The sequence below is a fragment of the Oenanthe melanoleuca genome, chromosome 2 (assembly GCF_029582105.1).
Source record: "Oenanthe melanoleuca isolate GR-GAL-2019-014 chromosome 2, OMel1.0, whole genome shotgun sequence".
Classification (NCBI taxonomy): Eukaryota; Metazoa; Chordata; class Aves; order Passeriformes; family Muscicapidae; genus Oenanthe; species Oenanthe melanoleuca.
Genome location: NC_079335.1, coordinates 97,757,161 through 97,775,967, shown reverse-complemented (window position 1 = coordinate 97,775,967; position 18,807 = coordinate 97,757,161). Strand labels below are relative to the sequence as shown.

At 41.0% G+C, this 18,807-nt stretch overlaps 1 protein-coding gene across 2 annotated transcripts in view; it reads left to right on the top strand.

Moving 5' to 3' along the window:
* Positions 1 to 8,742, top strand: part of EGFR (epidermal growth factor receptor) — a 155,579-nt gene extending 146,837 nt beyond the window's left edge. The window contains exons 26-28 of one of the 2 annotated variants that reach the window (XM_056483105.1): positions 46 to 93; positions 197 to 299; positions 1,325 to 8,742. In XM_056483105.1, coding sequence (XP_056339080.1) covers positions 46 to 93; positions 197 to 299; positions 1,325 to 1,701 — 528 coding nt within the window. In that variant the 3' untranslated portion in view covers positions 1,702 to 8,742. Of the gene's footprint in view, positions 1 to 45; positions 94 to 193; positions 300 to 1,324 lie in introns of both variants that reach the window. The other variant, XM_056483104.1, reaches the window with a different exon arrangement.
* Positions 8,743 to 18,807: the final 10,065 nt, after the last annotated feature.

Below are 18,807 nucleotides of genomic sequence, written 5' to 3'. Positions count from 1 at the left end.
AACTGCTTCTCATAATGTCTGTATTTTCTTTCTCTGTCTTTTAAGAGTGCTACCAGCAACAACTCTGCTACAACCTGCATTGACAGGAATGGGGTAAGTAGGATGACCTTTAATAAAGGAGTAACTCCTCCTATGTGGATGTGCTTCTACAAATCAGCCCCTTTAATATTGTTTTTCTCTACTTTCATCCTAGCAGGGACACCCTGTGCGGGAAGACAGCTTTGTTCAGAGGTATAGCTCAGACCCAACAGGCGCTTTCTTGGAGGACAGCATAGATGACAGCTTCCTACCAGCCCCAGGTGAGTACCTCTCCTGTTTTTCCATCCCATGGCCACACATTCACAAGCCATTTGCTTGCAAATATAATCATTTTCCTTCCTTTTCTGTAGAAATGAAGCAATTCAGATGCTTTCTACCCTTTTGGCTCAGTAAATAGGAGTGGAAGTGTGTACATATATCATTTTCCTAGCCTTTATCTGCCTGCTTCTGACCTTTATACACTTTGTTTCCCTCATGAGCCAGATTCCTTATGTTAGCCATGTATACCATCTGTGCAGGGAGCTTGTATGTGTGGTTATATGTTTAAAGTTTTCTACTTGAGAAAATAGCCTCTAAAAATTTGGGTTCATTTTTTTTTACCATTTCAACAGTATAAAGAGCTTTATGGCTGTTTCACTGCTTTCAGAAGCTAATCCACAGAAAGCAGTTCATGGTTTCACGTGTACTTCCAGTGTAGGCGGTCAGAGAGAGAGCCAGTGAGCACTCAGGGAGACAGGGCTGGATAATGCAGTGATGATGCTTTGTGTCCTTAAAAAATCCCAACCAACCGTTCCAAGAATATGCCATAGCTAAAAAGGGTGAAAGGCCCTGCAAGGAATAGCATTGACGTGAAACGTGGAGTCACTGTTACTGCCAGTCCTGTATTTTTTAGGCATTTTCCTCATCTCCAAACATTTTTTTCCAGGGAAACAGCTTCTGGCAGCTAACCTTCCAAACTGCCATTTCAAAACACTATCTGGGACACAGCCACCCACGCACCACTAAAATCAGCAGTAGCTTTCTCACTGCCTCATGGTCCAAGCCATCTTTCTGCTGGTTGGCAAACAAAATTCTTGAAGGTGAACCTTAGGGCAGCATGTTTGGTGCCCCAGAGTGGCAGTCCCTGCCTTTGGCTCTTTTCCACTCTGGGAAGTTCAGAGACATGCCATGTGCAAAGAGCAAGTGGCAGCTGGATTGAAACTAAATGTCAAATAACACAAATGGCTGCATTAATTTTATATTTTCCTTTTCATTCCTTCTCATTTTTATTTTCTTTTTATTCTAGAGTATGTAAACCAATTGGTGCCCAAGAAAGCATCTGCCTCAGCAGTCCAGAATCCAATCTACAACAACTTCTCACTCACAGCAAACTCAAAGGTCCCCACAGACTCCAGCTACCAGAATTCACACAGCACAGCTGTGGACAACCCCGAGTATCTCAACACCAACCAGTCTCCCCTGGCCAAGACAGTCTTTGAGAGCTCTCCCTACTGGATCCAGGCAGGCAACCACCAAATAAACCTGGACAATCCTGACTACCAGCAGGACTTCTTACCGAAGGAAACCAAACCTAACGGTGTCCTGAAAGTTCCCGCAGCAGAAAACCCAGAGTACTTGAGGGTAGCAGCACCAAAAAGTGAATACATTGAAGCCTCAGCATGACCATAGGGAATTTCTTCTTGCAGCAAGGCAAGCTGGATAAGTGAACTGTTGGCTGCTGCAAGAGTGGACTCTGGCTTAGAGCAAATGGCAAACACAATGCATCAAAAAGCACCTCTGCTTTTCAGCGTGGGGCTTTGGAACTGCAAATTGAAAGCTACTGTCTGATGGTAGTTTGGGTCTTTCCTTGCCCATTTCCATGTAGTAACTGAGGCCCATAGCCTGCGCTCAGATGCATGTTGGGATGGAGCAGGGTCTTCCTGGACTGAAGAAATATGGTTGCATTCCTTTCATTTTCAAATGGTAGCATGGTATAAAGCCACTCTGGGATGAACTTGAGAGCTGTACACATTGTACAGTCAAATTCCTTTATACATTCTGTATTTTTATAAATGTTTCTAACGGAATTTTTGGATCTTTTACAAGATCAGATGCTGGTACTGCTCATCTGCTAAGTGTTGCTCAGATCACCAGCAGGAAAAAGAATTTTGTTCCAAATCTCCTGGTACTGAAACTGTTATTCCAAACCACCAGATTTTTACAAATTGGCTCCATATACTGCCTTTTGGCCCAAGGGTGAGAAGTCCATCTGAGGGATATATGGGCAATTCTGCCCAGGGCAGTATGGAGAGGATTGGTCTGAGGAAAACTAGCACAAGGAGCAAAATGGCACAATGCATCACCTGCTGACCACTACTGCTACAAACTGACAAGAGGAACAGGCCTCCAAGTCACATATACATGATTATAAAGTGCTCACTAGTCTGTTTCCTGATGGTCAAACACAAAGTTGTTTTTCTTTGTTCTGATCCCTTATGCAGCTGTCAAGTTGTCAAAATGCCATTCTTCTTCAACAAAACTGTTAAAGATGTTGCCGTAACTGAAAAATGAAGTGTCAGATAATGTTTAACAGACTTTGATTAAATGCCAAGGAAATGCAAATAGGGGCAAATTGGAGCACTCACGAGACAGACTGGAAGAACTCTACTAAATTAAACTTGACTAAGGCAAGAAGCACAGGTAGCTCTAGCTGAGCAGCTTTATTTCCCTTTCTAAAGGGGCTCAAAGCAGAAATAATTTTCTCTTATACATTTGGCAAAGAAAAGGGGTATCTAAGTAGTACACTTTACTCACTTCCAGGCAAAAAATTGTTGTCCCCTGCTGGGGCAGAGGCTGGGGCTGGTTACATATCCCTTTGGGGTTACTATCCTGGCAATGCAGGAGTAGCAGTGAGAAAGAATTAAGGAAAGAAAGAAAGAATAATCTCGAGTGATGGAAAATATTATCTCCCTCTTCTGAAGCACAGGGTTGCCTATTGCTTCTTTGAAATAAGCAGCATCATCTTCTGGTTATTAGGGTGGTATAGGCAGGCAATGCAAGGCTAAGATTTTGGCTTGATGATATAAATCAGTCACAGCAGCAAAGGCAGCTACTCTTTCCAGTGACCCATAAAATTATTCCATCACTAAAATTTCTTATGAATGTAGGAGGAGTAAAGTGCCTAAAGTATGAATTTAGTCAGTCCTTTAGATGCATCACACCAGCAGATTGGCAGTGCTATTTTAATCAAACCACTAGATCAGAAAGCAAATCCTCATTTGTGGACAAAGGCCCTTAACTAGTTGAATGTTGGCAACTTGCATGAAGGTAGCAAAGACAGCTGACTTGGAGAGGATCTGTAGTCTTAATATAAAGTAGCAAGAAACAGGTTTATGCTGCTGCTTTGTTTTGAATACATGATTATGTGTTTCAGTTTAACAATTATTTATTGCATCTGAAGGCCAGGATCAAGCAGCAAATCCTTAGAACACTGCTTTAAAGATTTACCGAGGAAACAAGACCTTCAGTCATGTGAAACGAGCCCTTTTTTAAGTAACATGCATTAGCAGTTAGTGTGTACAGCTCGTGGATCCCACTGCAGTACAGGGTGAAGTGGCACGTTGGGTCAGAATCCAGAGATTGTTCTGTTTGGTCGATATGTCTCACCATGACCAAGTCCCGGACACAGCAGTGTGGCAGATGCAATGTTTGACTTGGATTATCAGTGGTTTGTATTTAAAATGGTAACCAAAATTCGGTTCCCACAACCAATTAGTGGCAGATTTCTCCTTGCATTCCTGGGAGCAGATTTGTTGTGTTGCTCTCACAAGTGTGCAACATGTGCGCACAGGCAGAGCTGCTTTTCCCCTCCCACTGCCCTGGCAGAAATGTACATAAAACTAAAAAAAGATCTTAACAGAATTCACAGATAATTTTTCAATTTGCTGAATCTGTTATGTCTAAAAGCAGAACACTAGAAAATCACATAGTGCATATTCTCCCACAGAATCTTTCAAACACTACTGCACAAAGGAATTTTACTGATTTTAATCTGTTTAATCTTTCAGCTAAAACAAGAAAGCTGCTGAGAAATAGCAATGTGCATTACCAGCATTATGTAGCATGAATAGAGGTTAACACCCTTTTAAAGCTATTCAGGAGTAGCAATTCATTTCTAGAAACAAGGAGATTCATCTAAAACTTAAGCAATCTAAGTCTGAAAGAATATCTCTCTTTGAAATGTGATGTTTTTGGTGAAAAAAGTATGAAAGAGGATGTAGGACCACAAATTGTTTATAAGAATGTAGATTGCAGATTGGTGGGATCAACTATATATTGTGAAGTATTTCTGGTAAATAGGCATCATGTAAGGCATGATTTGTAAGTTGGCAGCTGAGTAATGATTCAAAAGCCAGCAAAAAATAAAAAACTAGGTAGTGCCTGCAGGGGCAGATGCACTGGCACTTGGAGCAGATGGGACTGTACAGCGACTGGCTGTGGCTGGAAGCACAGGTGCTATACAGGGTGATGCTCACAGGGTAACAGACAATAGCAATATACCAAATCATTTCCACCTGGGTAAAAAAAGAAAAAAAAATTAAAAAAAAATACCAAACTCAAAAAAAAACCCAAACAAACAAGCAGCAGAAATGTCCTGGCTTTCCCTTTGCAGATCACTGCACATTAAACAGCAAGAAGACCCCAGCAGATCGTAGGTGCTCATACAGGAGAACATGGTTAAGCAGCATAAATCAACATCCAGAAATAACTTGAAAGGTCACCTGGAGGTGTGGGTAGGAAAGGCTGATTTTAAAGACACAGATAAATAGGGAAATGTAGCATTCCCTACCGTGCTACATTCTAAAAGGTAACAGTCCTACCACTTGAGAAATATTAAATTTCCCTTTTTACTGTATTTCTCATGCAGGGCAAAACACTCGCAATCTATTATAAAGCAGTAGTTATTACAGAACTGCTTTTGCAATAATAATTTAGGGCTTTTAATAACTTCTAAGTGTATGAAAATGTAAGTTAAATCAAGAGTCTTCATCTTACTTTGATATTTTCCAGTGATTGTGTGCAGTGTCCGTACATTTGATTTTATTGTCGGCCTTGGGTTGTTTTCTTCTGCTGTAAAGGGAGTTGACCTGGGAAATTTTCTTCATGTTGCAATTGATTTTGTCGAGTAAATTCATCCAGAGGCCAGGGGTTTGCTTTTGTTCCTAGCTGACAATCAACACTGAAGTTAGCTTTTTTAGAGAGGGCAGCTGGAACTAGATGGTGGTTTCTTGGAATGCCTCAGGGTGATATCCCATCCCACCAACCTCACCACAATTTGAAGTGTTGTCCTAGCATTAGAAAATGTGGTCCTGTGGTTTGTTTGAAAGGAAGGGGCTTGTATAGAGAGAGTAATGCTAGGAAAGGGCTGCAGCTGACCAATCCATGCCTGAGACAGCTGAGTTTGCACAGGGACATCACTGAGGCCACTGACTGTTTCTGCAGGTACAGCTGCTCCTGTCCCTGATCACAGCTTAATGTGAAGGGAGTTGCAGAGATTGCTTTTGCAAAAACCACTGTACATGGCATTCATACTGTGGGGGGTATCTCTTCTCTTCCCTGGGTTATAACAATGTCACAGGACCCCAAACTTGCTTGTTTCAACAAGCTAGAGGAAGTCCCATCACAAGGTCCCTTGGGTGTTCTCAGTCTGTCAGCGGGTGCTCCAGGGTGCCAAGAAGAAACTTCGCATTTCCAGACAAACTTTTCATGTTCAGGGTTCAACATTTTCTGTTAGTTTGACCACTGCCTCTCAAATGAGCAGTTACGGTACTCTGGCCATTGTTTCTCCCAAAGCTTCTCTATGAGAAAAGACTTGAATCAGGACAATGAAAATGTACCTGTGTCTTCCTTCTTGGTGGAAACTGTATACTTGTGAAATGTCAGACTCTGTGTACAACACTTAGCAAGAGTGCTTTGTAATGTTTTATCACCACTGGTTCAAATTTTTATATTGAGATCCCATTTTCTAGCTTTCTTCTTATAAGTGTTCCCTCTTTGTCCTGACATACAATTTTCAAGGACCCTTTTTAAATAATAAAGAAAATAATAGAAAAAAAAAAGTTTATACAAAAGAAAAACTTGACACCTTAAAAGTAGCTTGTCAAATGGGCTGCATTAGGACCAAAGATGTAACGTCTTGTTTTCTTGCTTTAAAGGAATAAGGTACTGATCACCACTTCCACAGCCTCTTTTTATAGAGAAGAGCTACAGAGCTCCACCCTTCATTGGGGAAGGGTCAGACCTCCACTGAGCCCAAGAGAGCTTGGCAGGAGGGTGAGGCCTGTCCATAGAAAACCGAACTGAGTATCAGGACCATGTATCACTTCAGGGCCAAACCTACAACCTCTATTGCACTTAATGCAGTATCTGAACAGAGACACAGCCAAGGAAAAAAGAAGCAAATATATGATATTTTGGCTCAGTATCAGGAAAAAAATATGATGATGTGAAGATGAGACATGATGAAGTAACTTTTTTGTGTGAGGAAGTGTGTAGGCAGGCAGTAAGACTTTAAAATAGTAACATTTTGGGTTATGTATTACTTTAATTATTCAGGGTAATTGAAATCACAGAGCTTCCATGATGTGCTTTGCTTTCTGCCATGTCTTCTGCCTGAGTTTGATGTCTAGTACTAGGCAGGTCACCACATCTCTTACCATGGCTGTGTGGACTGAGAATTGCTGGTTGGTGCAACCCCTTCTTTTTACACAGGGAGAAAAAAGTGCAGTCATAGCTGGCTGTACCACAGTTAGTGGCCAAGTTTAGCCCTCAATAGTACCCAGAAATGGGTTTCCCAAGGGAAAAAATTGGTAACTGAAGACCTATCTGGCAAAAGACACAGCACTTGTTGCACTGATTAAGTCAGCAGTCAGAAGGCTGAACACCTTTAGCCAAGATTTGGGGCTAGTGCTTCATCAACTTTGCTGTCGTCTTCTAACACAGTGCAGATGGGGCTCTCTGGATGTGCAGCAGCACAGGTCCTATGGTCTCTTTCTATGTCTCACTTTGAAGGTGAAAACCAGAAATCAAAAATGCCTCTAACAACAACATAATGCCTCTAACAACAGTACATAATTTCCATTCGGGAAATTATCCAGACTCTTCTCCTTACCTCCCATAAGCTAGCTGGAGAGTGTGCATTTGCAACCACCATCCATGTTATTGTCATATTTTATTAAAGGGAATAATCAAAGTAGTTTTCTACAATGGTAGGAGGCTTGGCTAACATACCTACATTGCTTTTCTAATCCTACATTCCTAAGAGTGTTCTCCTTGAAATAAATGGAATGTTTGAATTGATTACACTGGGAATACAAAACAAGGCTAACATTGAGTGATTTTTGAAAATCCCTCACAATAATCAGAGATCCTATGGATCCATTGCCCATTTTAGGCTGCTTTGTATTGATGCAATCAACTGAACATAAGGTATGATGACTTGGTTTTAATAAACTGTCGAGCAATATATCCATAGATACAGATGGTACCCCACAACATTGTCAAGTTACTCAACTATGAAAGCACTATTTGTAAAATAAGAAACTCTTGACTTTTATATGGTTTAATGGTTTATACTGTTGATCAAAGATTGTTTGTATATGAGCGATGAAAAAATGAGGTGTATATTATTCTTTTTAATTGTTTTTAATTTTTGGAGTACTTTTATTGTAATATACTGTTGTATTTGGGGGAAACAAAAAGCAGTGGCTAACTTGTAGCTTGTAGCCAGAGGAGAGCTCACAGTAAGGGTTCTTTGTTGATGGACTTAGATTTTTTTTTTTTTTTCTGGTAAAATTTGTCACCTTGGGGATTTATCCAGAGCTTAATGAAGCTAGTAGCAGCACTCTTTCCTCTCTTCAAGACTTTGTATCTCTGCATGCACTGTGCTGGAGTTTCATAATGTGAGCAATAATACAGGCAACCCTTGTGACCAATGGAAGTGCAATATGAAAGCCCAGGTGCTGCTTATCAGGGCCCTTATAAAAGCTTCACTTTTTTTGTATCAGGTTCCCACTTCACTTCCATGATGAGCAGAAGCAGAGTGAAAGCAATCTCTCAAACGCTGATCCATGTGGCATATGAAGCCATAGTGTTGGCCATTTCCAAAGTGCATGGCTAAGGCAAAATAAAGTCTCAACCAGCATCACACTGATGACTTAAATTGTTGTACTGTACTAGGCAGGAAGAGAAATTCTGTTAGCAAAGGCAGCCAAATGAAGCCACAGTGTACCCTGAGTATGGGTGTTTAATAGCCAACTGGTAGAGCATTTGGCAGACAAAGATTAAAGGAATTGCAGGGTCTTCAACATAACAGAGCAAAATACACTGCACTGACAAGACAGTAAAGAAGAGAGGAGCTGGAACTGTCAGTATGCATTCAGCCTGGATAGGTCCCTGGTATCACAATTAGTAAACAAAATTATTTTTATCTTTATAGATGAATTTTGTACACAGAAAAAAAAAAAAAAAAAAAGCCACAACAGCACCTTTTTCATTTTCATACTTCCATCCAGACCCTTCCAGTACGTAGGCTGCATGTTTTACCAGCTCAACCTATTTTATGCAGAAATTATGTAGTCTTAATCTTCATATTACTGGTTCTCAGAAATGTCTAATGCGTATTAATGCATGATATTTTTATTTTAATAAAAGTCATTAAATAAATATTTGCTCTTTTGGCACATTATTTCCTTCCTTCCCAGCTTCAAAATAACTGGCTTGAGAAGATTCTAGATAAGTTAGTGTTGTTCAGAAGAAGAAGAATTAGTGTCAAGAAGGAAATTGAAATATACATTGTACATCTATGCACCTCCTCTGTGAAGATCAGAATGCAACTTGTAGATTTAAAAGTCCTTATCAGACAGGAAACTGCTGTTGTCTGTATCTGACAGAGGCAAAGCAATGCCTCTGTATTTACCCAAGAGAGGTGAGGACCCCGACTTGCTAAATCCCACTTTCAAAACACCAAAAGAGAGGAACTTAAAATGAAGAATGGTATAAGTATAGAAAGGCGTGGGTGTTTGGGAAGGATGAGCATTCAGAAATTCCACTGAGTTCAGTGCAGTCAACTTCAAATAAACTGAAAAGTGACAGAGGGTGCAAGAATAGAAGACAGCCAAAAAAACACAGCTGCAGTTTAACCTCCCTATCTGCCTGCACAGGATATGGCAGATTAAGATAAGATATAGAAAACTGCTTTTAAAAGATAGGAGAGGAATACAAGTCTCTTCCCCAGGCTCCATCATTATTAACAGCAGCCCTAAGTAAGCCTTACCCTTTTGCACTCCCTTTCTGCAATCCAAAAAAATCCAAGAAAACAACAGCTTTTGGGGAACTATCTGAACGCCCAATAATTACATCAGAACACATCAGAAATGTGCAAGGGAGCCAGTAATTTAATGTGCCCTGAGGAGGCCCACAGCCACAGCTGGACCACCTACCATGGCACCTGCGACAGACACACATGCCTCCCACAGCACTGAACGTGGAAGGGCTTTGCCACCACTCTGACAGGCACATTTCAGCAGTAACTCGTCACAAATGGCCTTGTTTGCTCCTGTCCTAAAGCTGCTGCCTGGAGCAATGTTTCTGCAGCAGACCAGGCATGGGTCTGACAAGAAGGATGGGCCTGGAAATTGCCCAAGGCAGGGTGTGGGAACAGCAGTGAAGGCGACTCGGCTTCCAGTGGCATTATGTTTGCTGTCTGAGATGGGCTCAGTTCTTTTGTCAGCACCCACCTGCATCAGGCCCATGGCAGACCCCCAGGAGGGGTGACACTGGCATGGCACAAAGGCACATGTCCTGCTCAGGGTACTCAGCAGGATGGCTCATTCTGCTCCCCACATCATGAGGTGGCCTGCTCAGAGCCCACCTGTAAGTATTAATGGAGGAAGTAAGACCCCAGCCCCACAATGTGACTTATTGCTGTTTATTTGAGAGAGGAGCTGGAATTGCAGATCAGGTGGTACTTTAAATTGTTTGTTGGGAATTGAAATCTCTCTAATAAGCACCATCTGTGTGAAGTACAACACCAGAGCTCTTGTTGCAGAAATCCTTCTACTTGAAAACCTGTTTTCTTTCTAAAGAGAGCAGAAGGAATGTTATTTAATGTGTGTGTGTTAACCTTAGAGACTGCTTTCTTCAGTGAGTTACAGCCCTGAAACTCGACTAGCTCAGAAATAGCACAGTAAATGTTGTTCATCTTTGTCCTGTATTGAATGTATGTACTGTATTTTTGCACCTCTTTTTCTTTTTCTTTTTTGAAAGCACACAGACTCATGGATTGCACTAGATTTCACTGGACCCTCATGTAGGAGCAATGATGGCATAGATCGATATCCTTGTCCCACAGACAGCTTTTATTTAGCAGTGTTTGTCCTGGCACTGATTTAGCAAGCCAAAGTACAGCTAGTAAGGGTCACAGCTGGTTGTATAGATTCCCATCTAGCTCTTGGAGCCTGTTAAATCATCAAAAGCTGAGGGTCTCTGTGTGAATTTGCTGGTTGTGGGTAAGAAATATAGCAATGTGTAACCTCTACTGCTGCCCTTGGAGACCAGGCCGTGCTAGGTCAAATCATGCCTAGCTAGGCATAAATGTCATGGGAATGCAGCTCTGGCACAGCACAGTGGTGGGATCCTTCAGGCACAGCCCTTGCCCCTGTGGCCAGACATCCTATGGGGAACTTGTAGCTATTTGAGATTCCCAAAAGGAACCCAAGCTTGCAAAGCCTCTATGGGACTATTCCTATTACCCCTGCTTCAAAGAGCAGCAGAAGGAAAGCTAATGGTGCCCTCTCTTGGAAGGAAGAAACTCTGTCCAGAGCACATATGACTTTTAAACAGGTCTCCCAGCAAACCAAGCTGAAAAAATGAGCTTGCATAGGTGATTTATTTTCCAGTCCATTTGGAGTACAGGTTCATGGTACATTTAATCCAACCTATGTGTGGGATGCTTCTAGAAAGGCTCGCTGCACTGATCCAATGGAAAATTAATCCTTCTCTTTGGCAGCTTAGTTTTAGCAGACTTGCAAGATAATTGCATGCACCAGAGAGCTGACTTCTGTCATGGCAATGTGCATGCAAAGGACACGACCATACCCCTTGGTGACAAGTGTACAAGTGACAGCATCATAGCAAGTGTGACATCCTCCTGCCCTCAAAAGCTCTTGTGCATCTTACTGTAAATAATTCTATTTCCCCAATTCTCAGTTACTGGGTTTCTTTATGTCTTGTGAGAAAAGCAATATTGTGCAGATAAGATTGTGAAGAATCTTAAAGTAATGCAAATAGGCTGTGTCAGAAAAAAGAGATCTAGGTTCATGTTTGGGTTGTGTTCATTGTATTGCTTACCAGCAGTATTCTGGTATCAGAATCAGCAGAATTCTTCATCTAGCCTTTTTGTATCTTCTGGCAATGTTCCAGCATAGGTTTAACACAATGCAGAAACAAAAAAGGCTATTTTCAGCAAATTGCAGTTTTAGAAATGCCATGGTTTTGCCTAATGCAAACACTGCCTCCGTATACTTTTAAAAATTAGTGTATTGGCCCCTGGGGCTTGCTAATGCAAGATTATTTCTAGTGCTTGTTTTATTGGTTTAGAATCCAGTAGGGATCTGCATAAAAAATCTGGTCACTCTATGTTTTGCTGCTGTGAATAATGATGCCGGAACAGAATTCTAAACAAGCGAGACTTTCACTTATTCTTGGGTGTTGAGTGCTAAGCTAACAAACCTAGCTTCCATCTGACATGAGCTGTATGAAAGTAGCAAAATGTGTGCCAAAACCTGGGAACTTTAGGAGCAGAGGGCAATGGACATGCCCCTGAGGCATGTGTCTGTAAGCAATATGTAACAATACAAGAGCGCACACACAGTGGCTCTCCTCCCAAAAGTCAGGCTGCTTTCTCCCCTGCTCATATCAAAGCCTGATGAGGAAGACTTTGTATGCCTACAATGCCTTCCCCCACCTCAGCAGCAAGGGGCACCTTCACAGTTACTTGATGGTCAGGCTGCCTCCAACGGGCACTTGAAATCAACATAAAAAGGTGAGCAGGCAGCAGGCAATTCCTGGGAGAATCAGTGATCTACATGTAATTAAACCAAATGTGATTAGGCAATAGTTAATAGAGGTAACAGTGACTCCAAATTCGTCTTTGTAAGCAACCTTATCAGCATGATAATTGCATTGGATTTCTAATGCTTCCCTTCAATAGAAACTGGTGCAGATCAATAGGTCACTTCTCCCAGAGGGACAATGCTCACTGGAAAGCTTAAAACAATTATTTAGCCAGAGATGAGCCCATTGAAATACTGGTAGCTGGGCCAGCTCCATCAGAGGATTTCCACCAGGTTGGCTTACAGGGGGAAGGCAAAGGCAGGAGACAAGAGGGTGTAGGTGGGCATTAATCCAAAGAAATCCTGAAGAGACCTTGGAGGGAGGTGACCCTGTCTGTTTCGTACTATGTGACTTATATTTAGTCTTACAAGGACCCTGGGAGGTAGGAAAGCTTTTATTACACACAGGTAATAAAAATAACTTTTTTATTTTTTTAACTTTTAAAAAGAATGAGAGAAAGAAACACAACCTGGCCTAGTGTGGGATGGCCTAAGAGGAGGGAGCAAATGGGTGTTGGCAGGATTGTAAAGGGCAGTCAGGATAGAAGTTCGTATTTTTTAAGGATGGGAAGAGGACGTGGTGCAGGGTGGAGCTAAGAAGAGATGTGTCAGAGTCTGATTGAGTGACTTGGGGCAACAGATATTTTCTTTAAAATAAATCTGCACCAGAATTTGGTCATGGTTGAGTGACCAAAGGCACATGCACACAAAGAGCATTTTATTTCCTAAATCGTTAACTAGATCCCTTTATACATGCGGTTATTTTGTTTTGCAACAAAGGTTTGAGCTCTCTGGAGATGTTTTGGACAGGATTGGATAGATTTGCTTCTTGGATGGTCTTTTGGATTAGTGGAGCAAGGGGGATATGGGGCAGTGCTGCAGAAAGATGAGTGACTGCAGGTCCTGCCTGGAAGTGAGAAGAAGCACAGGCTGTAGCAGGAGACAGTTTGGAGGAAGTGCCTACAGAAGTCAATTCCTGAGCCCATGCTTTTGACTTTAGCTGAGGTGATGGTGGCCTTTTTTGCAGTTTCTTTATCAAAGGGTCTGTGCAATTATACAAGTATTAGTTCTGTAGCTGAACCATGTTCAGGCTGCAGGCTGTTTTGTGCACTGCATATTTCTTAGCAAGGTTTTGTAGGTACTTAACACAGTGAGGTCCCTTTGAAATCAGACCCTTAGATTTTGTGTAGAAAAAGAGATCCCAAGTGTGCCTTCTGAAGACAGATGCTGTATAGTCTTCTGGTCTTGCATTTCCATGCAAAAACATTTGCACTGCATGTTTAAGCTACAGCACATAGATATATTCCTGCAGGATGCAATTTCCTATTTTGCAAGCCTACCACCTGCTTACATAGAGAAGGTATTACCTCAAGGAGTCTATAATGGCTCAGAGATGGTATTTTCTCCTCAATGCTTTGTTACAATGTAGTGAAGTTATCATTCAAAATGTTTGGTCAGAAAACTTTCTTGGATGAAAGACTGCTATTCTGTTAAAGTCTGTTTCAGACCCAGATAATGATCAGGACTCAAACTTACGCTTTCTCACACTTACAAATAACAAAAAACTACCTAGAGGCTGTCAGGAAATGAATAAATAGGTTCATCATAAACTGAATTATCCAGAGACCATGGATGCCTTCTCTTCTACATGCTGTCATTGAGCACTACTTTTTAGCCACTGGGAAAGATATTTTGCTATATGGACCTTTGATCTGATGGCACCCAGACAGAATTTTAATAATAATGATGGAAATTTGAGGGAACCCTGGCTCCAGCTACTCTTGAAACACTTTTGGCAGGTAACTCCTGTTCATCCAGCAGAAGAGTTAGTTCCTGGTGCCTAGGGCTGCTTCAGCTCTCTGGTGAGTATAACACAAAAGGGTCTGATTGGAACCCTGGTGGTTTATGACCACTGACCCAGCAGGGCTTCATATCAGTTCACGAATTTATGGCTTGTCTTCTGGTTTTTTGACCATGATTTTTTGCCTTGAAATAGCTAATGGGGACACTCTTTATTTTGAAGACGTAATATGGAGAGACTGCTTATCCATATATGCTGGGAAATTAGTGGTCAATAAACTAATAGTGATAATTTATAAAAAAAATTTCAAGAAAAAGAGGGAGAACTCTTTATGTATTATAGATGCCTTCCCTCCAACATCATATTGTTCTACAACAAATATTTTTATACAAATTGGGCTAAAGAGGGTTCTTAGCTCTTTGCTGGGGAAATGCCTTGTTTTTTCATTCTGTAAAATGAAATTTTACATTTAATTTTTTTTTTCATTTTAGAAAATTCTCAGTATGCACACTGCTGTGATCCAGTACAAACTCGGTAACACCACTGGTTTGCTCTAGTGGTGGGGTTTTGTCATAGTACTCTGGATGCTTTTTCTCATAGGGAAGGTGCTTTTCACCCTAGGCACAAGCAGTGCAGGCAAAGAAAGCAACATGCAGTCAAGTAACATAGCAGTGGCTAAGATGAAGTAACTAGCAGTGGCTAAGATGAAGTCCAATGGTTGCTGTTTGCATCTTCTCAAGGTGTCCTCGTGTCTTGGCTACAAACACATTCAAATATGTAAATGCCCCAAGCCATATTTTCAGCACTATAAGCTGTTTCACAAACCCATTTGTATAGGTATAAAATTTTCCAATACTGCAGTGGTCTGAAAGGTGGCTGTAGTCAGGTGGGGGTTGATCTCTTTTCACAAGGCAGCAACTGACAGAACCAGAGGACACAGTCTCAAGCTCTGCCAAGGGAAATATAGGTTGGATATTAGGAAAAAGTTTTTTACAGAAAGGGTGATAAAGTACTGGAATGGTCTGCTCAGGGAGGTGGTGGAGTCGCCATCCCTGGATGTGTTTAAAAAATGATTGGATGTGGCACTTGGTGCCATGGTCTTGTTGAGGTGTTAGGGCATGGGCTGGACTTGATGATCTTGGAGATCTCTTCCAACCTAGTCATTCTATGATTCTGTGAATTATGTCCGATTAATGAAAAATTAAGAATTAAAAAATTAAAGAATAACCTAATGAATTCAGTGAAGAGAAGGGGAAGTTTTTCTTATTGAAACAGTAGGAAGCTCGGAGAATTAGAATCAAAGTCTATTGTTGCTGAGCTCTTGTGTTTAAATGAATAAGATACACTAGTGCAGACTGTTTAGTACTTGACACTTTAAATATTGGTATTTCATGCTGGATTTCTTTGTCAGCTTTGCCAGAGACAGAGGTGCAGTCATTTTTTCAATCTTGCATGGTTAAGATGTATTCTATTAAGCAGAATGCCAGTGTGGGTTACCTTTGTAGATGAGAAGAGTTGGCCCCACAGATCTTGTTCAATAAGCACCATTCATTTCCTGGGTTGCAAGGTTATGTTTCAGTTGCTCATTGAAGTCAAGGAGTAACTCTGATGGAGTTAGAGAGAATAAGTTTCTTTCACGTGGGGCTGCTGGTGATGTGCAGGGTAGCCCTTGAGCCCAGCCTCCTCCACATCAGCCAGCACCCTCAGCAGTGCTGGTCCAGGGGGCAGAGGGTAGCATGGCAAAAAGCAGCAGCAGGTCAAGCAGATAAACCAATTACTGAAAATCGGGCAGCAAAGTGAATTCACAGCAAGCCACTTCAGTGCAGCATACAAAACAAAGAGGCTGACAGAAATCCCACCTTTATAATCAGCATGTTTAGCTCAAGAAAAAAAAAAAAAGGAAAAAAGTGAAAAAAGGAAAGAAAACAAGCTTTTCATCTTCAAAGTCCTTTACAAACATTCACTAATTAACCTTCTATGTCTCAGTATTGCAGCTATCATGGGAAGGGCCTTAGGGGAAATGGTAGTAAAGCTTCTAAATATCCCTTTGAGATATCAACTGAACCACAGATTTTTTTTGGCTCACCACTGAATGCAAAACACTTCTATAAATACTTCAAACACCACTAAGTAGGCTATTGAAATGCATATGTGTGTATACAATCTGTGTAAAAAGTTATGCATCATTTATGTCCCTGTGAAGTCTTTAAAGCATGACTAATGGCACATCACCCTCTCTGCTGCAGTGAACTTTTCTAGGTGGGTCTTTGAAGACCTGCATACAAGATTAGCTCTGCAAAGTAGTCATATAGAAGCTCAGTGAAGTCCTGGGGTAATACAGGAATGTAATCTCACATGAGCAAAGTTGTGATGAGTGTAAACTGTCCCTTGGGACCATTTATCTTGTTCACACACCTGGTAAGTCCTTCAACCCTGCCGAGGTTACTACTCTGACTTAGGTTTTTCTGGGCATCCTTACATCCTGGGGAGGCACCTTGGTGGCTCCCTTGAAGGCCCAAGCCAGAAAGTGCCCCAAGAAGCCCCAAACCACAGCAGGGTTTGCTGCCATGTCACCAATAAGAGCCTCAATCATTTTTGCATGATATAAAAGCTGAGTTCAACTCCCTAGTTTATGATTTTTATCCAAAAGGTGAAACTGTATTTTAAACTACACAGTTATGTATATTTCCTCTTAGATGACATCAAAAATACTGTATGGCATAGTGTTTATCCATCAATGAAGGGTCAGAGAAATAGGCTTCTAAGTAGCTGTCTGTCTTTTTTGAGATTTTGAATAACCAGATCACTTACAACCCAATTCTTCAATGCACACATACACTTAGACATTTAGACAGTCTCTTAGCAGTTGGATTACCATCTGACTCCCACTGTTTTCAAAATGCAGTTCTGATTAATTTACAGAAACTTTGCTTTACTCTTTTCTCATAAACCTTCTTAGCTGTTTTAGAAATGTGGTTATAAAGTTTAATTTCCCACTCAACACTGAGTAATGTCTTCATAGAAGGTGTTTCTTCCTGCACTGAATTGATCTCTAGAAATCTATGACTTTCTCATATACTTTGTTGGCTGATACTGTTGTTACTGCTTTAGAGTCACACAACTTTGCTGAAGACCATATTACACAGTTAATTTCAAATGCGAATTTTTAAAGGCTTTGCCACTACAGAGTACATGCCATTTTCATATTCTCTGAATACTCCAGTTCTTTAGTTTTTGGGTTTCTGCATCAACCACCATGATAGAGTGACAAGCTGGCATCACTGAAAATTAAACATGACCAGCAAGGTTTGCTATTTACTGGTCCAGCTGCAACTCTCACCAGTTTCAGCAGTATGTCAGTTAAGGGGAATTATGCAAGTGAAAACTAGATCTGTAAAGTGTCTAATGAGTAACTGGATATATCAGAAACTTTTCCTCAAGCATGATTTGCTGACATGGTTGGAAGCAAAGCAGAGTTGTCCAAATGGGGTGAGACATTCTTGGTTTTGTGGTGCACGAATGGTTGCAAACCCATCCACTAAAGCACCAATGGGCTGCTACTAATGGGAATTTTCTCTTAAACTTTCCAGTGGGAAGAAGAGTACATCTTTTGATATAGGTGAAAGCTTTTAAGCAGGCCTCCATACAGGGATGTCAGTGTTCATTGTATTGATTTTCTGAAATATTTTCATTGAAACTTTTATCTCAGCTCCACACAAGGCAGCCTTCACACCTTTTACTTCTTTGAGGCATATAGCTAACCTTTGTTTCCGTCATACAAATGGTTTTCTCATCTTTCAGGGAAACTTTCAGCACCAGAAAGCTCAAAGAGGACTTGAGCTCACACTGCATGGTGGAAGGGCATCTCCTTGCCGCCTATAAACCCACACTTTTTCTTCCTCATGCAGAGCTCTGTGGGACTATAGAAGCTTCTGGACTACCAGGACAGCTGTTTTCCACAGTGGATCTGTCTTGCCCAATTTATAGGCTTAGTCTGGAAGTTAGCAGTGCTGATATAGTCTGGGATATTTGAGTTCCTGCTCCAAATGAACGCTTTTTAAAACTTTCAGGCCCTGAAGGAGTTCACTGTTTCAAAATTGCAGATTTACTTTTTCATTCAGTTTGGTAGTATACTGGAGTTTATGTTGATTTTTCCCTGTGCAACAAGGGCCAAAGTACAGCAAAATTCAGAGCCCCATCTTCACCCTTTCCTTTAAGTGATGAAGCATTTTACTATCAGACATATTCTAGCACAAGATCTGTGTGTTTCCTGCTGCCTCATCAGCTCTCAGCATCTCACATTATCTACATTATGGTTTGTTCCCTGTTTCACCCCTTCTTCCAGTATTTGAAGTGGTGGATGAACACTCGCTATCTTCTGAGCTGCCACCTATTTATTCATCAGCAGCCCACACCAAAATACACACTGGGCAGAGCCACACATTGTAAAGACAGACCACTCTGGAAGCAAATGATTTCAGGAAAAAATCAAATCAGTGCTAATTCTGAAAAAAAAAATAAAGGTCAAATACTAGGAGATAAGGCTAGATAAGCTTCTTAAGAGCTTACTTCTTTAATCTATTGAGTACACTTTATCTGGGTATTTACGTGTAGCTAGAAACCATACAGCATTTCCTTTTTGTATTTTTTAAGCTCTCCATCTGTTTATATTCAAAACCAGAGATGGAAGGAAAGAGAAATATTCATACATCTGGAAAACCAATGGAATTGGTAAGGGACTGTGATGAATTTTGAAAGTGTAATACACTGCTACTTAGAATTTGTGTTTGATGAAAGTTAACTCATCTTCTGGTG